At 49.0% G+C, this 23,352-nt stretch overlaps 1 protein-coding gene across 1 annotated transcript; it reads left to right on the top strand.

Moving 5' to 3' along the window:
• The first annotated feature begins 211 nt into the window (after positions 1-211).
• On the top strand, positions 212-23,109 carry NYX (nyctalopin). Its single transcript, XM_027689090.1, has 4 exons — positions 212-439; positions 17,047-17,139; positions 17,247-17,397; positions 20,989-23,109. Exons 3-4 carry the CDS (start codon positions 17,376-17,378, stop codon positions 22,386-22,388), a joined length of 1,422 nt encoding a protein of 473 aa, XP_027544891.1. The 5' UTR covers positions 212-439; positions 17,047-17,139; positions 17,247-17,375; the 3' UTR covers positions 22,389-23,109.
• Positions 23,110-23,352: the final 243 nt, after the last annotated feature.

Below are 23,352 nucleotides of genomic sequence, written 5' to 3' on the forward strand. Positions count from 1 at the left end.
GGGAGTCCCCCCCAGCTGGGGCAAGGGCAGCTCAGCCTTGCTGCAGTAAATCTCTGGCACAGGCTTTGCCCTTCAACGTCAAAATCCAAGTGGGAATGAGATCAAAGCTTTGGATCTTCCTGCTTTAAAGTCACGAGACAGATCACAGTCTGTGTCCTGATCCGTGTGCTGAGGGGCTGGCTGGGAACAGGGGAGACACTGGATGTGGGGGAGGAAGGAGGGATGGCAGCTGTGTGTGTTGGTGCTGGTGCAAGCTGGCTGCTGACGCTTGCAGGCTGGCAGGAGGATGTGCCTGATCAGCTCTGTGGGTAGAGAAAATGTCCTGGATCAGTTCGTGCTGGCAAGAGCCAAAGTGAGAAAAATACTGAGACTGAAGTGGATGAGAGTCTTTCCCAGGCTTTCCATGCAGAGCTTCCCAGAGTCCCTCCCTGCTCACAAGGTACATACCACATTTTCTTTTTGAACATATCACTGAATCGACCCTCTCTTGCTACAGAAATGTCTCAGTTTCCTTCTCAATATGGGGGGGGTAGGGTTTAGCCATTTAACTTGTGGGTGGCTGGTGTTACCCTTCATTCCTGTTGTCCCTCCTGAATATCAAATTTGTGTTCCCTTGCATCGGGAGGCAAGGGAAGGCTTGTGGCTCTGGGGTGACACCTCCCACCCAGCTTAATTTAACCTGTGGTACTGCCCTCAGAAATAGGTCTGGAGCAGGTTATACTTGCTTTTCTCCCAGCAGAGAGTTCCCATTATGATTCCACTGGAATCACTGAGAGGTCCTTGGAGTGCTGGCCTGGAATAGCGCTGGGCACAGGGAGAGCAAGCAAAGCAGCAGCTAAAATGAAGGTGGTAGATGGGTTTGATTTCTGTGGTTCTTGCGTGTTGTGTCACCAGTGACTTTCAGAGCACATTTTGAAGTACTCTGGGAACCTTACCTGTAGGATAATATTACAGTGTTAATAAAGGAACAGGCAGGAAAGAAACATGTCCAGGTTTTTCCAGATCAAATGGGAAAAGAAGCAGCTAGGGAGTAAGGAAATAGTGATTTCAGTGCAGTAGAGAAAGCTGTCAGGCTTTTAGCAGGGTGATTGTTGATGGGCAAGAATGGATGGGCATTACTGTCAGAACAATTCCATCCCACGTTGCTTTAAGCTCCTCAGCCCAACTGGCACAGGATGCTTGTTTGCATGGTGAAGTGCCAGTAAACCAGGCTAGGGAGGAGCCAGCCTTCTCCTAGCTGATTTAAATAATGTAAAACAACTGTCCTTTAGTGGGAAATGCTAAAAATCCCAGAGACAGTGCTGAAGCTCCTTTCATGTGATGAGAAATTAATTCAATTCCCAGCATAGCCAATGGTGAGATTAATTTATGCCTCAAGTTCTAACATTAATCTTTAATTTATCCTAATGCCTCTTCATCTAGCTGAGAGCTCAGTGTCTCCTGACTCTGCTGTTGATCAGTTTTCTCCTATCTTTTTCATTGTCTCTCACCTTGTCTAAACTCCTTCTGGACCATCTTTTTATACCTCATCCCACCTTATCAGTCATGGGATATGTCTCCTTTCCATTATTTACTTCCTTTTCCCAAGTGAGACCATAGAATGGTTAGTGTTGGAAGGGACCTTAAGGATTATCTAGCTCCAAACCCCCTGCCATGTGCAAGGACACCTTCCACTAGACCAGGTTGCTCAGAGCCCTGTCCAGGCTGGTCTTGAACATTTCCAGGGACAGGAAGTCCACAACCTCTCTGGGCAAACCTCTCTGGGATCGTCCCTCTGGAGGGTGTCACAATGTGGCTGTGTACATGCCAGCCACCTCTCACAAAGGACTCACGGGATAACAAACCTGTGCAGAAGCACAGATCCCATCTGTATGTTCTGCAGCCTTTTGCTCCATATTTATGGAGCAAATAGCAGAGAGCAGAGTAGCATCTTATCTGAATGGCCATGCAAATCCATGGGATTACTCATGGGAGCAGAGAGGTTTAACTCTGTAATTCATACAGAGTGATGCTAACGAGATCTTCTTAGGGAGGAGCTTCATGGTGGTCTCTTAAGTCTGTTTTATTTCTGCTCTCCCCAAAGCATCACCTGGGAGCTGTGAGAGTGTGGTTGGCAAACTGTAGTCGGATATTACAGACTTTATCTGATGAAATTACTGTCTGGGGGAATAAACAAGCAGTGTTTTATGTCTGGCTCTAGGAAATTCAGAGATTAGTTAAGGCTGTGTTTTAAACCTCCTCCATAAACAGACTCCAGCTGTGGCAGTCCCTTGCTCCAAGCTGCGGTGCCAAAATACAGGCTTTTTCCTGGACAGGCTTTGTCCTGAGATGATCTCTCAGTTTGTGAATGTGTTCTGACTTGGCAAAACCCAGTTGTTTAAAATATTCAGCGTGACAGCTGTGAAACTGTACAGACCATGGTCCAGTGACTGACTGGGGGAGTCACCAGTGCCCTCTGCAGAATGACAATCAGCACTGGTGTGACACCAGTGGTGCTGACAGCTCCAGCCTCGGTGGTTTGTGGGCACATCACCCCTTGTCTGTCGTAGCTGAGAGATGGAGATGCAGCTTTCTCCAGGAGATGAAAGACAAAAAGCAAAGGATATGAAATCCATCGGCAGCCTGGAAATGTATTGGTGTTTACTCTGCACTTTCCTGTGTGCAAGGCTAAAATAGGACACATCTATGTCTAGCTTTATAGGGGCAGAATGCTCCAGTAACCTTCCTGGGCTGTAAACCTCACATTTGATCATGGTGTCTATTCACAGGTAAAGAATCAAATATTTGGGCTGAAAGGCTCGTTGCCAATTTGCTGTGCAGCTTGTTTGATTAAATTTCAATATATGAAATTCCCTTTGATGGAAAAGAAAGGCCATCACTTACAACAAACCCCATGGTAGTGTATTTATGACAGTACAAGTTAGGCAGATGAATAACAGTATTTGGAGGAATTTCTGTGAGCTGCCTGGTGGTTACAATAGGCAGCACTGCACCACCAATTACATGCATCATTTGTCCAAGTGGAGTCACTGCTGTGACTCCCCTTAAGCTCATACACAGCACTACAGATGCTGTGCCAGGATGGCTGGGTAATAATGATGCCCCTTCTCTTCTTAAGAGATGCTTATCTGCAACTTTCACTCATCCTTTCATGTAAGTCCCAGGTGAAAGCACTGAGTTTTCCAGGGTTATCAATGGATTAAAGCTGGCAAGGAAGTTAAAAACCCCAATCATTTCTTTTTAGCAGGCTTATGACAGATAAAGGAACTCTGAAGTATTTCTATTCCTACCCGAACGGGGAATGTCAGATAGACTGTTTCCTGCCTTCCCTCTCTTAAGAATATGGCGTGGGAGGTCTCAGAAGTATTGAATTGCTTTTCCTTAATCAAAAAGACAAGACTCTTGGAGCTTTAATAGAGACATATTTTCTTCTCAACAGATCTCAAACATTTGAGCTACACTGGATTTAATGATACAGGAGTTTTAAAGGGGCTGAATAAATCACCACTTTTGCTTTTCCTTGAGTGATGTGCTGATGATTAAGCTTCTGTTAGAGATCTGCTTTCGGGAAAAAAACAGCATTAAAACCAGATTGAATTTACTGTGTCTGAAAAAAAAGCAGTGGAAAAACATGCCTCAAATACATAAATGTTGCTGTTCAACACAAAAATGTCAAATGTGCATGAGGTCTCTTCTGTTCTTGGAGACCTCGGTTCTATTCAGTAAATATATTCAGTTACTAGTGGTAACTTGGAAGACTTAAGAGCAGGGAGGAGAAGGAGGGGTAACCAAACAGAAAGCTGACAAGGGGTGCAGCTGTGCAAGCATGGCTTGTCTGGCTGGAGCTGCGGCGCCACGGCTGAGGGATGAGTGAAAGCCCTGGTAGGTCACGGCACAGTTTGTTCTTTCTGATTTACGAGTCCCACACTTTGAGTATGTCTTGGCTTTGCTGTGTTAATGGTTTCAAGTGCCCAGGAGTGTGTGTGTATCTTAGGCAGGCACCGGTTATGTCGGGTGTGTCAATCATCAGGCAGCAGCGCTGTGCAAACACGCTGCTGCATTCTCACACTCTTGAGAAGGCTTATGCTTTCCAAAATGTAGAGCCAGGGGTATGTCACTGTGCTTTCCAAACTGGACCCTAAAGAGGGCTGGAAAGCAGACAAAAGGGTCTCACTTGCTGATCAAGGTTATGGTGCATTGCCATGTGAACATTGCAACCTGTATTTCCAGCACAGTCAGTCAGCTCGTGCAGGTGCTGTCAAGCCAGGGAGAAGGAAAATAAATAAAGCAATATGCTTGCAGGTACTGCAGATACATCACATCCTGTTTATTACAGAGAACTCCTCCCACCCTACTAATAAAATGTCCTTAAGGTTTCAAAGTGGAAAGCTCAGTAGCTGCTGATGCAATATGACAAGAGCAGAGTGATGATGTTTTATACCACCCACAGATCAAGTCTGAAAGCTTTATTTACATACTGCAAGGCTGTTTGCATAAGGCCTTGCCTGCTTTGGTGCATGGGAAATCTGGTGGTGAAAAAATTCAGTTGTGTTACAAAATTAAAAAGCATTCTAAAGACTTAAGACATTAAGTGCTCTTTGCGTGCTGCTGTATTACATTCATAAAACACCCAAGCCTGGCTCTAATGGGCTGTAAATGAACTCTTGGTGAAAAATTTATCAAAATAAAACTACAGACAGCCTGGGAGAGTGCCTTCCAGGTTCCTCATAAAGACTTCATATCAATTAGCAAAGCTAGTCCCAGAGAGCACATAACAGGCTTTACACTAGGCCTTGCAGATGCTGGGACGTGACTTTATTTTTTACAATACCAGTATTTACACCAACTGTGGGCTTGGGGGGATCAAGATTTTCAGTGAGAGCAAGGAAATGGTATCGTTTAGAAGGGAAGATAAACAAAATTGTAACTACCAGGAAAATGGGAAGTCAGAGCTGTGTGGGCTGAGTTCTGTCCTTATTTGGCTTTGGGGAATTATGTGATTTTATTCTATGACTCAGAGTTGTTTTTACAGCATTTGCGTCACCCAGAAAAGTTGAATCTGCATAAGACCCAGCATGTTCCAGGAGAGAATATTTTGTTCTGTAATGTGAACTTGCTAACAGACACTGACAGCTTTCATGTTTTGCTTCATTATTAGTATTATTGTCATTCAGGCATAAACTGCAAGATGTCTCAGAGCTATCAGTTTGTGTTACTGCAGCAAGTATATGCAGTATCAGGGAAAATCAAAGCACTTGGAGAATCATTTTACAGATCAGCAATAGTGAATTCCATTTCTGGAGAGAGACCTAAGCTTTCAGTTTGCCTCCTTTGACCCCTGTTCACATGTGGAAAAACACAGCCTGTGTATGACGTGGATAATGTAACTGCCCCCCTCAGTTTCACCCGGATCTGACTGTATTATTTTGCTTGCAGAGCCTAACCCATTATAGGTGCCACAAATTAGTCCCTGCCCTGAAGTGTAAATACTTGTGTTTTTCCATCCAGGAGGGTGGTTAGGGAATTTGGCACATAATGCCCTAAGGAGTTGGCAGAACTGAAAGTAGGTGAGCTCAGGCATTGGTTTGAAGATGCAGCAAATACAAGCAAATCCAAATTTAGGGCTTTGGAGGCTGGATCACAAGCGCTGCAGCCTTGTGATGCAAAGTGCTGATCCAGTATTGGCTCGTTCTGCTTGTTCAGATGTGTTCGAGTGTTTCTGAGAAGTTATTTTCATGCTGGCAGGCTTTGTGAGAGATCAGGTGGTGTCTGCCCATGTGGCTCTGCATTTCTGCAAGGCTGGAGATCATTTCTCTTCCTGCAGCTGGCACGGAGCTGTCATAGAAGTGTGATGCTGACATAAGCACTGCTCTGGCTAATTGGACAGAAATGAGGTTGTGTGTGCCCTCACCCAGCCTGGAGCACATCAGTGGCACCGTGTGGGTTGGCTTCTATTAACGGCCATGGAGGAGCCTCAACCTCCCACCCATTGCTTGGGACTGAGTGATAGCTTGGACATAGTTGAAATCCAAAGCAAAATGAGGGTTTTTTTGTTCCTGAAAGAGGGGCAATCACCTTTTACCCCCCTCTTTCCTGCACATCGCAGGCGCTGGACTTTGCCTCTAGTTCACTATGTCACCTGTTTGGCACCGAGCTCAGGCACCAGGGTGTGCCATGACCCTGTGAGCCGTTTCTGTAAAGCAAACTTCCTTCCCTCTCACCTACTAATTTCTCTTTCTAACTTTTTTTTTTAACAGCTGCGTTTTACCAGTGGTCTACTTTTGGCTTTTGCTTTTCATCGCTCAGGTTTTGGCAAGGCAGAAGGCTGAGGCTCAGCAAGGTGCTGCAGCCTGGAGGGGAGCAATGCAGTAATCTGCTCTCTGTCTCTCCTCTGGTGTCCAGAGGAGAAGAAAATGAAGCCGACATCATTATCAGATAGCTCATTAACTGAATCCCATCAGAAATGGTCACTCTGCAAATTCTTGGTGATTTAATTCCCCCATTTAATTATTTCCTCCCCTAGAAATGATTAGCTCACATTAGAGACAAATTACCTGTTAATTTTCCGTTTGATAATTAGTGCTTTTCTAGGTCCTAGTTAAGCTTTCTTGCCTTATGCCAGATTTGATCAAAAGCAGGCACCCAAGTCTTTTGATTTGGGTTTCTATTAATGTTTCCATTTCCCCTTTCAGGTGTGAAAAGACAGGCAGGGGTCTGACAATGCCCATAGGACCTCCCAGAGAGATGGTTCCTTCCCCACTTCTACCGTGGACTTTGCATGAAAGACAAAAAAAACCACTCCAAAATTAATTACAGTGGCAAACTGTGACCTTTGCAGCTTCTGCTGCGCTGGTGCCCAAAGTCTCTGAGCCTTGATTTTTTTTATCTGCCTGAGTGTTTGTCGGGCATGGGGCCAGGGGCAGTGGCCTGGAGAGGGGCTGTGGTGGCGAGAGCTGCGTGTAAGGGCTTTCACAGCGGATGAGGGAATTATCTTGGGGTCTGGTCTCTGCTCCTGAGGCTGCTGCTGTATTTTATCTACAGATTTGCTCAATGCAAAATGCAGAAGCTGTCCAGGAAACAGAAGGCGATGCTTTCGCCCCCCTCCCCGTCCCCCCTCCCGGAAATGTTTGCAAATCCCATCTCCTCTTTCACTCTGTGTTCCTGCCAGACAGAAGCCGCTGGCATTATGTATTCATTTCGCTGCACAGTGTCATGGTTTCAACAGGAGGGGGGGATAGTCCCCTTTTGATCCGTGCCGGCCCGTCGCTTCTGTTGGTGGGGCGCTTCTTTGGGGAGGGCGTGGTGTGGGTTTGGCTCTCTCGGTGCGGTGGAAAGCAGGGAACTGGGGCTGCTGTTTGTCAGGGGAGCACTGAAAAACCTGCTGGTGTAGGAACCGTGGGTGACGTTGCTGCGGAGCACAGTTTGTCCCTGCACACTCCCAGGGGAGTGGTGGCAAATGCTCAGCTCAGGCTGGCGTGGGATGGAGCTCAGAGAGCGCGCTGGGGCTGGGGCTTCCCGCACGGAATAAGGTGTGTGAGCAGAGCCCCAGCGACACCTGACGGAGCGTGTTTGGACTGGGCTGGTAGGTCCTGCACAGGCATGATGGAGGAAAGGCAAACAGATTTCTGTATGGAAAGGAAAGCACGTTCCGTGCTTGAATAAATATAGTGTTCCAATCTCCCTCAGCTGCTGCCTAAGCCCCACGTATCCCAAACCACTTCTGTCTTTGGTGGGTCAAACATTCAGGCCCAGAGCCTTGAGGGTGTTTAAGCTGCTGACAACCCCTGGCAAACACCTAATCCTGTTTGGGTCACTCAAGTGTGAACAGAGCCACCTAAACACAGGTGCTCCTGCCCAGCACAGCCCCAGAGCTGCACGGGTGGGTCTCAGACAAGGTGTGTCCAGATCTGGGCTTTGCTGGCACAAGCCAACCTCACTGTACTGTGTTACTGCCCTGGCTGCTCATCCCATTCCCCTACAGATGCAACTGCCTGTCCAATTGTGAGGGACCTGTGTGTTCTCCTCTTTTCTCCATCCTGAGATGAGGCTGTAGCCTTTCAGCCCTCAGGCAACATGCAGCCAACTTGCAGCACCCGAAGGGTCCCTGGGATCTGATAGGATGTTCTGTCAAGGTACCCACTGACCATCTACCCCAAATAATAATCTGCGTGTGTCCCAGCTTGGTGCTTTTATTTGTTGCTTCCATAGTCTGCTCTTTCTTTGCAAATTTTAAATGGCACCACCTGCAGCCCCAAGCAGGGAGGTTTCCCCATCTAAGGGAAGCATTTCTGTTACAGTGGTGAGCCCATTGCTCTGATAAGAAAGAGAGAGACTTGTGGATGGGCTGTCACCAAGTGCACCTGAGTGGCTGCTGTGAAAGAGAGTGCCAAGGAGGGAGAGGATATGTTTTGGATGCCCCAGGACTGCTGCCCTGCATGACCTGTCCTGCTGCTCCTTCCGCCTCCCACACCCTCATGTACCAAATGTATCTCCCTTGCACGACCTGGTAAGTCTCAGAGGAGAAGTGTGAAACAGCTGCTGAAATCAAAGGGAAATAATAACCATAGTGAGAAATTCTGGGTAGAAGGCAGGTTTTTTTGAGGGCTGTGGTATCTTGCAGAGCCCTGGTGTGATTTTTTTTTTAGTGCTGAACATTTAGCCCTCCGTCTCATTTCCCACAGCTCAGCTTCATCAGTGTGCTTCTGCAGCATCTCCCTGCCCCTGCCTCATACACATTGTTTGCCTCCTCGTTTATTTTCTGTTTCCCACCATACAAGGAGGGCAGGTACTCTCTTCTCTCTGTTATAACTCAAATCAGGCACAGTACCTCCAGCAGCGTGTTGCAACACACTTGTTGCTAAAGCCCAGCTGTTGTGGCACAGCTATTCTGACAAGAGCAAAGAGGGTTTTCCCCACTTGTCTGCGGGCTCCTGTGAATCTGACTCAACCTGCACAGCATCCCTGGATGCAACCTAGAAACGGTTAAGGGGTGGGCAGGCTGCAGTGCTGCTGCTGTCAAGCCAGCAGGAGTGGAGCTTTCCCTTCCCATTGCCGGTTACTAGGCTTAGGACTCAGTGCCAATCCTATCCAAGAGCTACCTCCTCTGCCACCGTCAATTTGATGTCTCAGAAAAAGGTGTTGAATCCCTTCTCCCCCAGGTATTGAGGTCTTCTGCAGCTGGCAGGAAACAAAGCCTTTTGGATGTGCAGAAGTGCTGTACTTCTGTGATCCATAAATATCCCCAGTGTGGGGGATTTGCTGTCTTTGCCGTGTCATGCCACAGGGACTTTTTTTGGTGACGCCCAGGGTTGGCATGGAGGAGGAGGTGTCAGCAGCCCATAAGATCACAGGCAGGGAATGAGTAGGAAGCAGAATATGTGGGTGTAAATCTGAGCTTAACTCCTGCAGTGGCTGCTCCCCTCCCACCCCCAGGCTCTGCTAGCTTTAATCATCTTAGACCCATGTAAAAACTCTGCATATGTCAGGTGGGGGATGTGTGAGTAGCTGCATTACTGGAGCTGGAGAACCTAAACCCCTTGCAGATGGGCTTGGTGGAAGCCTGGGGAGAGCAGTGTGACAGATGTCTGCTGATGGCTGCACTGGTTGCTCCCAGGGCAGCTCCTGATCTCCTCTCTGGGGTGCCCTGGAGCAATGCTGTGTTTTCTCACCAGAGTTTCAAGTGCATCATGTTTGGACTCCCTGAGTTTCTTTGTCCTTTATCTGTGACATCCTTTCTTAGTGGCCCAACACATTCCCCCACCCTCTGGGGAGCTTTTCCTCATGCAACTGTGGGGAGGAGCCTTGGAGATTTTCTTATGCCCCTTCCCTTTGCTAGGAGGGGGCATGGCTGAAAGGTGTGTGCGTGGCTCTTTGAATTGCAGTACACAGAGGACTCAACCACAATGAACAGTTTTTCATGAATTGTCTTGCTGTATTTTCATTCCAGTCCTTTACCTGAACTGGGCTTGATTACTCACAGAATGCGTGGCCATTGCACACTCAGTAAGGCGTGATAAGTTCATTTAAGAAATCTTCCAGATCATCTGTAATTGTATATTGGTCCAACCTATGGTATAATGTACTTGTTATTATGGTATTGAAGTTTATTCCTGATTTGATGCTTTGCTCCTCTCCTGCCTGCCAGCAACTTTGACAGACAACAGATTCTATTTTAGATCTATTACCAGGTGATTATGGCTGGTTGGCATGTTGGAGTTCTCCTTGTTACTTGGCATTCAGAAGTGTTAGTCAGGCAGGGGAAAGCACCATGACAGGCGGGGTGAAAATCACATTGCAGCACAGCTGTAGCCCCCCAGATCCCTTCATCCAAGAGTTCCTGGGCTTCTGGTTCATTCTCCCCAAGTATCTGACCTGGCTACAGAGCAGGCTCCTGATAGAAATGTCTGAGCTAAACAGAGACAGGTAAGTGATGAACCTGCCCCAAATGTTGACACTATATAGGAGAGAGAAGGTGGCACTGCTCCTGTCATGGAGGTGGGAGAGATGAATCACCAGGAGGTGAATAAACTGTCTCATGAACCCTGGGAGGGCTGTTGGCCTGGACAATGTATGGCCTGTTGTGTGTTTAGTGCAGATAGGCTGTTTCAAGAGGTGTTTGCAGTGCTGTGTGTAAGTTCATTGGGCATTGCCCAGACGTGGCTGTGGAGGCAGATTTATTAGGATGAATGGACTCACCAGCCACCAAGGGGAAATTAAGTGGACCTCACTGCCACGTGTCCTTGCCTTCCTGGGTGTACTGTGCAGCATTCCCATTAGATAACAAGGAACTGCAGGAAGCCACTGCCTTGTGGAAAGCACGGCATGAGGACTTCAGCAGGAGACAAGCAGCTCTGTATCACACAGGATAGAAATGACCCCACAGATGCTGAAAGGCTGTGGCAGAGCAGCTCCCCAGCTGCTGGTGAAAGCGTAAGGAGCCCAAACCCTCCCAGGGCTGCCTGGCTGTGCATGCCCATACCACTGACACCCTTGGCTTCAGCAGGGAGGGCAGGCTGACTGGTACAGGTGCTGCCAGCCTTGACTTTCCCTGTCTGCTGGTGTGACATGTGAGCAGCAGCCGCCTGCTCGGACACACGCCGGGCACGAGGTGATGCTGTGCAGCTCACTGAGCTGAGGGCTGCTCAGGGGCTGGAGTGAGGGCGGGGCTTCCCTCACCCTGCACAGAAACACAGATGCTGCATCCCCTGCTCAGGCTTCACCAGCAGTGGTTTTTCCCTGAACAGAGAAGCTTGAGCGTGGCTGGCCAGTTTTAGTCAAGGCCAAGAGTCACAGAGCGGATGTGGGAGACGTAGATTCAAGTTCCTCTTCAGCTTTAGTTAATACAGCTTCCCTCTCCTTCCCCGGGGCTGCTCTGGGTATTGTGGGGAGCTACCTGGTAACCCAAATGATGTTGTTTTTCAGCACTGCATCCATACACATGTACTGCAGTGGGAAGCACGAACTTGCTTCCATGGCAAATGCTCAGCCCCTCACTGCAGAGCAGCCCACACTGCTCCTTTCTTGCTGGAAATGTTACTGTTTGATTGGCATGAGGGAGACATGAAACCACATCCACAGGATGGGCTGGGAGAGACCTGGTGAGCTGATGTAAAAACCAGTGGCCTGGGCAGTCTTGGAGAGGGTCTGTGACCCCCTCCAACTGCCAGGCAGCTGGAGAATTTGTCCTTGATGGAGCTCCATTCCATTTCCCGGCTCCCTGTTGCCTGTGCGTGGGGTCTGCATGGGGTGGGTCTAACTGGGTTATTGGCAGAAGTTTGGGCTGACAGATGAACACACTAGCCCAAGGTTTGCTGTGCATTGCATCTGCTTCAGGCTGCCTACCCTAGAGTGTGCTGTTCCCTTGCAGAAGATGCTCGTGCTGCAGCTGCAGGCTCCTGGGCCCCAGCTCCTGCCACAGGGCTTGGCCACGGGGCAGCACCTGGGCTGGGCCTTCAGATTTGGTGCCCAGTTTGACTCTTTCTGCTGGTTTTTTTGGCTTCACTTCCTTACCCTTCACGTGGGTAAGCACCTTTTTGGCAGCTTTTTCTTGCCAAGTGCTGCTGCTGGCTGCCTTGTCTCATCCCTGCTTCCTCCTTCCATGGACCAGGTGGTGTAGAGTCCCCCAGGGTTACTTCTGTGGGCAGCCTGCAGCCAGCTGAGCCCTGCCATGGGACACTGCCGGGCTGCTGTGCCCCTGGGCTGGGTTTGGACATCCTGATGTGCCCAGCACTGCCCGTGCTCTCAGTCCATGGGCAGGAAACTGTTCCCACTCAGACCAGCTCTGTGATGGCAGCCCGTGAGTGTGTGTGTGCCTGCACTGCTGGGGGACATGGCTCAGGTGGGAGGGAAAGCAGGGCAGCTGCTGCTGTGAAATGGAGTCCCTCCTTGCTGAGGACATGGGGGAGGATACTGCGGGGAGCACAACACCCTTCTGTCCAAGGAGTGTCTTGAGGTGGCGTGGATCTTCTGCAGCTGGCATGGGACTGGCAGAAGGCAGCCCGACGAGGACACAGCACAGCAGCCTGAGGGGGCTGGGTGGGCTGTGAGGGGGCTGTGACACAGGGAGAGGGCCAGCAACAACCTGTGACCTGCAGCACCCATACTGGGCAAGGACCGATGGTCCTGGGATGAAATGGGACCCCAGTTGGGTAGGGGTGGGGGAAGGCCTTGCAGGAAAGCCCCTATATAACACCTACAGGTGCCCTCAGGGCTCTGGACCTTTGTGCCTGAGCCAAGTTTGGTGGCCTCAGTCCAAACAAAAATGAAACCCCTGCCTGCAGAAGAGAGCTGTCCTCTCTTCTGAGCAAGGGAAAGGCTCTTTAATCCTTGCTCCTGAAGTCCTGGTTGGCTCCTCAGCTTCTGCATCTCCTGTAATCACCAACATCACGCGTGTACCAAGCACTGTTTCTGGTGGCGGCGAGGTCTGTGCTGCAGCTGCAAACCCCAGCACGGCCACACTGGTCCATCCTGTCTGCTCAGAGCACAGTGATCCCACCACAGAGGCTACCTCCTGGCCCCAAACCTACACCATCCAGAGCCGTGAGCGCAGCAGTTGTGTGACCACCCCGAGTGCAGTCTGGTCCCACGGGGCAGAGCCGACAACAGGAGCCCCGTCGAGAAACGCTGAGGCAGCTTCTTCAAAGGTCACCCCAGTGATTACACACACAGGAAAGGCTCAGCTGTGCAACACAGCTGTGGCTGTGAGAAGAGGGGAAGTGTGCACCGAGCTGCGAGTGCTGTTACAGAAGCTCAGGAAACCAAAGCCTGGGGCAGGCGGAGGGGCTTGGGTGCTCTGTGGCGCAGGGACCTCAACCCCCAGCACTAGTCCCACACATGCAAGCAGCCATCAGAGATTAAAAACAGGGGACTGAAGATCAGCCACTGGAGTCAGGCAAGCAGCTCTGACTCTTCACTGCTGTAAAGAGGGCAGTGCTTGGCTGGAAGGATCTGGACATGCAATGCCTGGGTTCCATCTAACCCAGCACTGGTGTGTAATGGTGTGGAGGTGTCCCCAAAGCTGCACTCCCCAAAGCTGCACACCCTCAGCTGTTTTGTCATCCTGTCAGTGAAAATGGGCCCTGCTGAGGGCCATGATGGTGCCCGCGGGTGGGTGCCTAAAGTAGGTGAGATGAGACCTCTCACCTTCAGTTAGGGGAGATGAGTCCCACCAGCTGTTCTTAGCCAGCCTTTGAAAATGAAGCGAATGTTTTAATGTGAAGTGGAACCACTACAAGAAACAGCCCCCAGTGATCATTTTAAATCATATCAATGTGTATCAGAGATAGGAGCTACATACATATCCTTAAGTCACTGTCACATGGAATGCCCCTGGCCATGAAGAAACGGGTTGTTAGAAGCAATCTCGAGTCAAATCTGCACAGGCTTGTCCTGCAAGACAGGCTTTTCTTCACTGCCAGCTGGTGAAGCTGTGCCAAGGTTTATGTCCCCACAGCATACACTACTGGAGCAGCACAGGCTCCTCCAATCAGGACTGAATTCTTCAAGGTTTTTTGGTGGAAGATCAGATATAAATGTGGGTTTTTTTCAGTGGCAGCATAGCTCTGCTGCTTTCTGGTCTCAGATGCACGGCTCTGTTAACCTCTGGCATCTCTGAGTTCCTAGAGATTAAAAAGGGCATGAGGAAGAGCCCTTAGTGGCAAAAAAATTAACAGCACAGAGCTGCAGTAGCAAGGGTTGCAGCTTCCGAGTCTGCTTCCAGCCTGGCAGCCACAGCAGCCTCTCAGCACTGAGCATCTCTAGTGTGCTCAACCCTCAGCATTAACCAGCCATGAGTCATGCTCTGAAAAATGCTGAGGTGTGGTTTAAAGCCCAAGTTTGGTTCTTTTAAGGATAAATGCTGGTCTCCTTTATGTACCCTCTGGTGTTTAAGGTTTTCTACCTAAGATGACATGAAACTTCTCCTTTTCAGGCCTCTTTCTCACATTGTCATGCCCTCTCAGGACCAAAGGTTATGAGGAAATGAATCAGAAGTTGCCAGAAGTTCATGGGAGCTACTGGGTGTCTGGCTTGGTGCACCTGCAGTGCACCTGCCGAAGCTGCTCTCAGGGTGATGCTCCCTGACCGTGGGAGACTTTCCTAGAAACTGTGGCCTCCGTGTGCCTCCCATTCCCAGCTCCCCAGCCTCCCCCCAGGGCATGTGCTGAGATGTTCATACCATCTCTGTGCTGAGGTCTGGAGGTGAGTGAGGCTCCTGCCCATGGATGACGCACAGAGATACACGGCTGTGAGCCTTGGGGCTGCTGCTGCTGGCCAGGCAGGAGCTCCAGGTGTGCAACACAGGTTTGCTGGTGAGGCTGGAGGGGGGGAGGACATGGGCTGTTTCTGCTGTTTTACCTCCAGCCACAGTAGAAAAGTCTGGAGTGGGACTGGGCTGGATCGCCAGGCCAGCTGCAGTCACTGAGCTGTGTGTGTGGGATGGATGCTGATGGCAGAGCTGCTGTCAGAAGCTCCTGCAGGAGTTAAATGTGCTGGTCTATGGTGAGGCTGCTGCTGTGGGATGTTCCCTGCCAGCCTTCCTGCAGCAGCTGGTTTCAGCAGCACTGCTAACAGCTCCAGAGCTGCTGATTCTGCAGCAGGCACCTAATGTACAGTAGGCACCCACAACCCCAAAAGTGACTGCTGAGGTGCTCACAGCGAGGCACAGGGGAGCCCCAAAATCTCAGCAGAAATGCGGTGCCTTGGTGCAGATCAGCCCCTCTGGTTTCTGATTTAGTGTTGCTGTGCAAACCGAGCCACAGGTCTAATCCCTGGGGAGCTGCCAACTGATCACACAACAAATTGTGCCCAAGTCCCACATACCTTCCCTGCCACTGCCTCCCACCTTGCAGGCAGCATGTGTGCACCTGGGAGGAGACATGATTTCCGGTACCACTGTTAGGGCTCTTGTAAATGCTGGGGAAGGAAAAGCAGAGAACAGCATTTTTCTCCTCCTCCCCCCTTTTTTTTTCGATGGCTGAAAGGCCGATGATCAGGTGGGTTGAGGCTTCCTGGTATTCCCATGGGAACTGGGACTTTCAGTGGAACCATCAGCTTCCCCATCACTAGTGAGCACCCAGACTACCATTTCTGTCCCCACAAAGTCTCCAGCAGCTTCAGCTCTGTGGCGGAGGCTGCAACGTGCCCGTCTGTGGCTTTTGCAAATCTCTTTCCTCCTCTGCAAAACAGCGCAGTGCAAAGCACTGAGGTGCAAAGCTGTGGGGGTTGTTACAGCAGGGTGGTGGGAAAAGGTATCCTTCAGCTAAAAGCTGTGCTATTTGGGTCATCCCCTCCCCTCCAGGCTGCCCCCACCACCAGCCTGCTCATGCTGTTGAGACAGACACAAATTTCCGGAGGTGCCAGCCAGATTCCTTGAGACTGAGGGAAAGCCAAACCAAAATAAACCTGATGTATCTGGGTGCTTTAATTTGCAGGAGGAGCCGAGCAGCAGCAGGCTGGTTCCCAGCTGAATCTTTCCTGTTGTATCAAGCATAAATTCATCAGGTATTCCATTTCCTGGGAAAAAAAAAAGGCAGAATAATTCACTTAGAAATAAAGAGTAGAGCTATTTTTCCCTCTGACATGGTGAATGCAATTACCTAAGGCATGGGAGGCTGAGATAACTCACTTATTCAGCCCCCACTCTCCGAAGAAACCATCATCATTCTGTCAGAAAGGGCTTTATAAACCAATTCACATCCTGAATGCTAAAACATCAGCACATACAGAAGCTGTCCTTATGATTTCCATGCACCAGCTGCAGCATCACAAGCAAAACACACTCATAGACAGGGCAGAGTTTGTTATTATAAGGGCTATATACACCATGCAAGCTCCAGCAAGGGTTTGCTGTGGTTGTCCTTGTCCTTCAGGAACAATTCCCAGCACAGCAAAGCCCACTGGCATCCTTTTAGCAGTGTGAGAGCCTTGCTGGGGCTGGGAAAATGTGCATGGGGAGAGTCCCAAGCTCTGTCTGTTTGGAGAGCTCAACAAAGGGAAGCCATAAGCCTGTGCTTGCCCCCAAATTTAATTCCATTTAGGCTGCACCCTCCCACCTCTTCTGCCCTTACATAATGGAGAGTGGAGTAATGACTTTCAGCAATGCTCTTTGAGTGGCAGCGGTCCAATTCTGCACTGTATATTTTTTTTTTATGGTGGGGGGAGAGCAGGTTGGCAGAGGGGAGAAAGCATCAGTTTGGTTTGTGTGCAATCCCTGTTTTGCTCTGGGAGCTTTAGAGGACAGACACATTCTTCCATCTCCGCTAATCCTCCTCTGATACAGAGGATTTTCCTGCCATTAAATGATAGCTTGTGAGAAAAAAATGCCAACTTTTCAGGGGCTGACTCGCATGGCTAATGGCAGCCTCATGAGCAGGAGGGAGGGAGGACACAGCCACTGCCTGGCCAGGTAAGCAACGCATTTGGATGATTTCTGTTGGGAATTTTAGTTTCAACTATTTGATCCTAAGCTGGTTATGCTCCTCTGTACCACCACCTATTTCCTGGGGAGGCAGCCAGCCTATTATTGTTGGTGACCTTTCCCCACATCAGATAATAGGAACCTGACCTTGGCACGGCTGGTGGGAAGGATGCGGATGAGCTCCTGAAAAGCAGCGGCAAAAAGCTGCAGGATTCCCTGAGAAGGTCAGTGGTGGAAGAAAGATACTCACCAGGAAGGTGCTGGGGACTTCTTCAGTTTGAAAGTGTGTGAGAGAAGAGCTTTTTTTCTTCATCTTCCTTTCTAAACATAGATCTTTTTGTGGACAAATGATACAGGGAAATGACAGAGGATGAAACCTATGTCTGTTCTTCCCGTGTGCTTTTAGATCCCTCAAGTTTGCTTGCCAGACCTGAAATGCCACTAGGGAATAATCAAGGTAATGTTTGCCATCATTTTAAATGGTGAGTATACTCTTATTCTGCATTACCCAGTAGTGGATTAGACAGATCATTTGGAAATGATGGTTAAATGGTGGTTAAATACTCAATCATTGCAATCATTGTCTCTTTACCCTTCTTAAAACTCTGCAACATTTTTTTTTTCAGTCTCTCACTGTTTCTTCCAAATACTGAATTACTGTAGTTTTTAAAAAAGCAAAAGAGATCATCCCTGGGGAATTTTGTTTATTCCTTAATGCCACAAATATTTTTGACCTTACTGCTATATTTCACTGTTTTTCGAAAACACGCATTTCATTTGAGCTCCCTCTGTGTCAGTGAGTTGGAGGCATCTTCCAGCCACTGCCCTGTCTGTGAACACAGCATTAAAAGCAAAGAACATCCCGTTTGGGAAGGAGTAAGGTGGGAAAGGTGGGAATGTTTAAGGCTATGTTGGTCAGAGATCAGGGGAGAGCTAACCTCCTGTGCTCTGAGCAACAGCTCTCCTGAGGTTTTAGTGGGGTTCAGGTGGAGAGTGTTTTCAACTTCTCTTGCAAGAGAAAGAGGGAGAAATTGCCACAAAGACTGAGGTGCTGAGGGGCATCTCTGAGCTCCTATTGCTGGGGGGATATTTTCTCACGGGATGGTCCTCAAGCGCTTGCTTTCATGTCCTGCACAGTGCAAAGAGTTACACTTACAAACAGAGATCTTGGAAGTCTGCTCTGAAATGCCACTTGCAGAAGACCCAAATTTGGCACTTGTGTATAAGGAAAACAGGCTGGATGTGGCTTGGGTACGAATATTTCCTTAACTGGGTAACTAGAGAAGAAGCAGGAAGGGGAAGGAAGGGATTTGGTTATCAGCAGACTTGTTCCTACCCTGCACACAGTGCACAAAGCAGTGGGTACAGGTCTGCTCTGAAGGCCAGAGATGTGACTGAGCTTGGGGCAGCTGGTTTTAAGCATTGAACTTGCTCAGGACAGTCTCACCTATAGGACAGCCTATGCACATATGCCCCTCTGGATGTCACCCTGAGCCCATACAAGGCTCTCATACCAACAGCAACACTTACATCCATCGTTTTCCAGACAGCCACCTGCAGTCAGACATTTGGGAACAGGCAAATCCTTAATCTGTCTGGCCCTCAGTTTATGTAACTGCCTGACAAAAACAACATATGCCCCTATTGGCAGGCACTGGGGTGGGCTGGTGCAAAGGGTAGGGAACAAGGCAGCCCCTGGGCAGGCTGAACAAAGAAAGAGCAATCTGAGCCCAGTGTTTTCTCCTCGCTCTTGTCCTTGGGCTCCTCAGCTGCTGTCCTCCCAGGGCCCTGTCTGAAGGAGACTTTCCTTTAGCTGTGGCTGTTAGATAAGGGCTGGGGGAAAAGGAGGAGAGCAGACAAACAAACAAAATGACAACCTGTCTGAAATCCTTTCCACCTCTCAGAGTCCTTCACTATCATTTATCCTTGAAGTGATGCTGTTTTGCTAATTCTCCAGTCACGATAGCGTGGCCAGGCATGATGGGACCTGAATTTTGATGAAGAGGCCACAGCTTAAGTCCTTCTGGGATGCTCTCTCCGTGTATCTAAATCCCTCTTCCACATGCAATGACCAGGATGGTTGAACAGAACCATCTGGGCAGTTCCTGGATTGATGCCCTTCAGTGGGGACCTGCCCAGCAAATGTTTTTGCAAGTCTCCTGCTGGCAGAAGCCACAGGCAGTGTAAACTCTTAAATACAGTCCCGTGCATGTTGCCTTTAAAAAGAGTGGAGGAAAGGTAGAGAAATTGCAGCTTGAATTGTCATTTGTTCTGTACATTAAAGCCTCAGGGACTGCGAAAATAAAAGCTTGACGCTTGCTGAAGCTGATGCTTCCTGGCATATCACCTCACAAGTCTGTCTTAATAAAAATACCCATTGGGAATATAGCTGCAGTGGGCAATCGCTGTGCTGCAAACTGCAGGGAGAGGCAGCTCAGCTGCTGGGAGCTTCCCTGTCCAGACACTCAGCAGGAGTGGGGGGGAAAGCCTGTCCCTTGGCCTTGGGGGCCAGACGTGACCACAGCAGCAGCAGCAACAACATGATCCTGGCAGCACTGTAATAAAGGTGGCTGTTGGTGTCTCATGTTTTTTTGGGGGGAAAAAAAAGAGAAAAAAGAATTATGATTATGTGGGAGCCAATAAACTGCAGCAGAAAAAACAGTCAGCAGAAATAGCACCATTTCCTGCCAGTGACTGCATGGAGTTCTCTGGTGTGGCTGCTCATCTTGTTGAGTAGCAGGTAGGATATGCCTGGGAGAGCAATTACAAAACGGGCTCTGCCTTCGGTTCTTCTTCTCTAATGAGTTTATTTTCATAGTATCAGAGAACGGCTTGTGTTGGAAGGGACCTTAAAAATCATGCAGTTCCAACCCCTCTGCCATGGCCAGAGACACCTTCCACTAGACCAGGTTGCTCAATGCCTCATCCAACCTGGCCTTGAACATTTCTAGGGATGGGGCATCCACAACTTCTCTGGGCACCCTGTGCCAGTGCCTCACCACCCTCAGAGTAAAGAATTTCTTCCATATATCTAACCTAAATTTCCCCTCTTTCAGGGGTAAAAATAATTTTGCATAAAAAAAGAATAATTCATTTTGCAGATGTTTTGTTGACTGGATGTTTTTTCCCCACAAAAAGAGCCTGCCTGTGGCGGTTCATGTTTCCCATTCCTTTTGTTCTTCTCTGATTTCTCCCCAAGAGCTTTCTTCTCTTCCTTGTTGTACACCCACCTGCATGGGATGAACCTGAAAAGAAACAACAGCCACACACCTCTCATGTCAGACTTATAAAGGACAAAGTGGCTGCTCCCATCAAACATAAGGCACTATGGTGACTCTTTTGAGAATTGGCAAAACAGTAAAAACTGTGCTGGAGGTGCAGAGTATCTCATCTATGATGAGATCATGAAGCAAGCAGTTGAACAATATCTCCTAATTTGTTTTTAGTCATGCTGTTCTACCAGTACACACTGGGAATGTGTTTTTAAACACTGTACTACATCCTTCAGAGCTTCCAGTGCTGCACTGGCTCTGGTGGAGAAATGTTACTTTGAATGAACAAAGCAAAAATCATGAATTTGACATACCCCAGGAAATCAGCTGATCTCCCCTGCTCGCTGCCTGACTCAGCATACACTGCCTTCCCCTCTTCCCCACACAGAAATACTGCTATAATCCATAGATGCTGGCCTTCAAAACATCTCTGTTTGCTCCCTGGCCAAAAAATCTCTATCTTCTGCATGGCCAAACCATGTCCCCACCAGCCTGCAGAGACACTAAGAAATACTAAAGTCTAGGTGGGACTCCTCTTGGGGAGAGAGCAGTTAATCAGAGATGATGTTCTAGATGACATATATTCTCAGTGGGTTTAAAACCCCCCGCAGAAGACTGTTAGGAATCCTTCACAAGAGCTCGTTGCTCAGCACTGGAGTACAGGTGGCAATTAGCCTGGCTAGGAGGGAGGCAAAGATAGCATAATTTGTTTTTCCCGTGGTGACTAATACATCTGCTAATAGTGCATCCCTACTCTCTCCTGCCACGCCTCCGTGGGCATGGCGTGTTCCTCCCCGGCAGTGATCCTTTGGATCCCTCATGTCCACGGGGTTTGGGCCTGTGTCCGGTCCTGCCCTCCCAACTGCGTGTGCACCCAGGAGCGGAGCTGCTCCGTCCTCTGTGACCGCGCCGGCCTGGGGCAGATCCCCAGTGAGTTCCCTTGTGAAGCCTCTTCTATCAACCTGGACAAAAACAGCATCAAGTTCCTCTCCGAGAGGGCCTTCGGGACCTTGCCTTCCCTCAAATCCCTGTCGCTCAACCACAACAACATCTCCTTCATCACCCCGGGGGCTTTCAAGGGGCTGCCCAGCCTGACCGAGCTGAAGATGGCCCACAATGAGTACATCCGCTATCTCCACACGCGGACTTTCACCGCCCTCAGACGGCTGGTGAGGCTGGACCTGGCGGACTGCAACCTTTTCAACATCCCAGACAGGATCTTCATCGAGCTGCCTGCTCTGCAGGAGCTCTTCTGCTTCCAGAACAACTTCCGAAGGATCCCAGGTGCCATCAGGGGCATGGAAAACCTGACCCACGTTTACCTGGAGAGAAACAGGATCGAAGCGGTGGCCTACAACTCCCTGCAGGGCCTGAGCAAGCTGAAGTACCTGAATCTGCAGGACAACAAGATAAATGTCATTCACGAGCGAGCCTTTCAGGCCTGTCAGAAGATGGAGTACCTGTACCTGAACGACAATTTGATCAGCGAGCTTCCAGAAAACTCCTTCGATGGCCTGAGGCGCCTGAAGATGCTCAACCTGGGGGGGAATTTTCTCAGGAACATTTCCAACACCTGGTTCAGGGACCTGGGGGAGCTGGAGATCCTCTACCTGGACCGCAACAGGATCAGCTACATTGAGGAAGGGGCTTTTGAGAACCTCACCAGCCTGGTCTCGTTGCACTTGAACAGCAACAACCTGACGACCCTGCCCTTCTCTGTCTTCGAGCCGGTGTATTTCCTGGGGCGGCTGTACCTCTTCCGCAACCCCTGGGAGTGCGACTGCCGCATCGAGTGGCTCAAGGAGTGGATGGAGAATTACAGGCTTGTCAGGGATATTCCTTGTGCCTCCCCCTCCTCAGTAGCCGGGATTGACCTGACGGACGTGCTCTATGAGAGGTCGCCAGAAGGTTACTGTCTCGACCCGGTGGAGCTAAACATCACGTCTGAGGGGCCGACCCCAAGTGAAGAGCCTTGGTCTACCACAGAGAGCAAGTTCAACAGCCTTATCTCCAAACTCTTGCTCCAGATGGGCCTTCCCGAAGAGGTGTCAAACGCCACCGAAGTCTACAGTAACACCACGCAGCTGGATGGACAGACTGAAGGGGTTTCTTCTGGCGTGGGGGAAAAGAGTATCGAGGCCAACTCCTCTTCTTTTTACCTCCCAGTACTTTTTATAGTGATGTTTTTGCAGTGCAAATAGTCCAAGGGCTGTCTGGACCAACCATGGGTCCTGCTTAAGCATTTAGTCCTTACACCTACTTAGTCATTAGGGAGAAGTTTGTACTGCGGGCCTATGATACGTAACTGGCTCCAAACTCTTCCAGGCTGGGTTGGTTGGATCTGGCTCCAGATTCCCCTGGGAGCTGGTGGGATCTGGTTGAAGGCTGGGTCCCACTCTGGGTAAGAAACCTGCCCTTTGGGTGTCTCAGAGCCTCCTGGATACTCACAGAGCTCTGTGGAAGACGAGTAGCAGCAAGGTTGAGTTTTGCCTAGAGAGACTTGTGACATTCCCTGTACCTCAACAAGATTTTGATCCATTCTCCCTCTGCTATCCTGGCACAGGTGCAGGAGAACCAGATGGATCCATGTTTGTCAAAATATTCTTCTCTGAGGCAAAGCTACTTAACAACATACTTATTAGTGTGATTTCAATGTATTTAATTTTATTCAATTAATATATTGTTACAAGGAATACACTGGTTTTATTTGTAGATTATTTCATGGCATGGCAGCAGGGGCAAAGCATGGTAATGACAAATGCAACCAGGCTCTACTAAATACTTTGTATATCCACCACTAACATGTACCACATACTGTATCGTATTACGCCATACTAACCAACCATGCTGTCATTTTCTTTTATATGGCATCTTACGTTTTATCTTTGAAATCTTCAATGAAAGCTGCTAATATGACCAGAAAGAATTGTAATGTTTTATGTATCAAAGCACATTAATAAAATAATTTGATATTTTGCTCACAAAAATAAATTAACTGCTTGACCCCTTTTTTTTTTAGATCCTTGAATAACTCTGGTGGGTTTTTTTGTAGGCTATTCAAATGGGTGCATATGAATGTCCTTTCATGGTCTAGAGCAAATAGTAAGCTATTTATTGCAGCATAAATACTTTCACTTAGAGCCTGACCACACTTGCTTTTGTGTT

This window comes from Neopelma chrysocephalum, unplaced genomic scaffold (assembly GCF_003984885.1).
Source record: "Neopelma chrysocephalum unplaced genomic scaffold, ASM398488v2 Primary Assembly neopelma1_76, whole genome shotgun sequence".
NCBI lineage: Eukaryota > Metazoa > Chordata > Aves > Passeriformes > Pipridae > Neopelma > Neopelma chrysocephalum.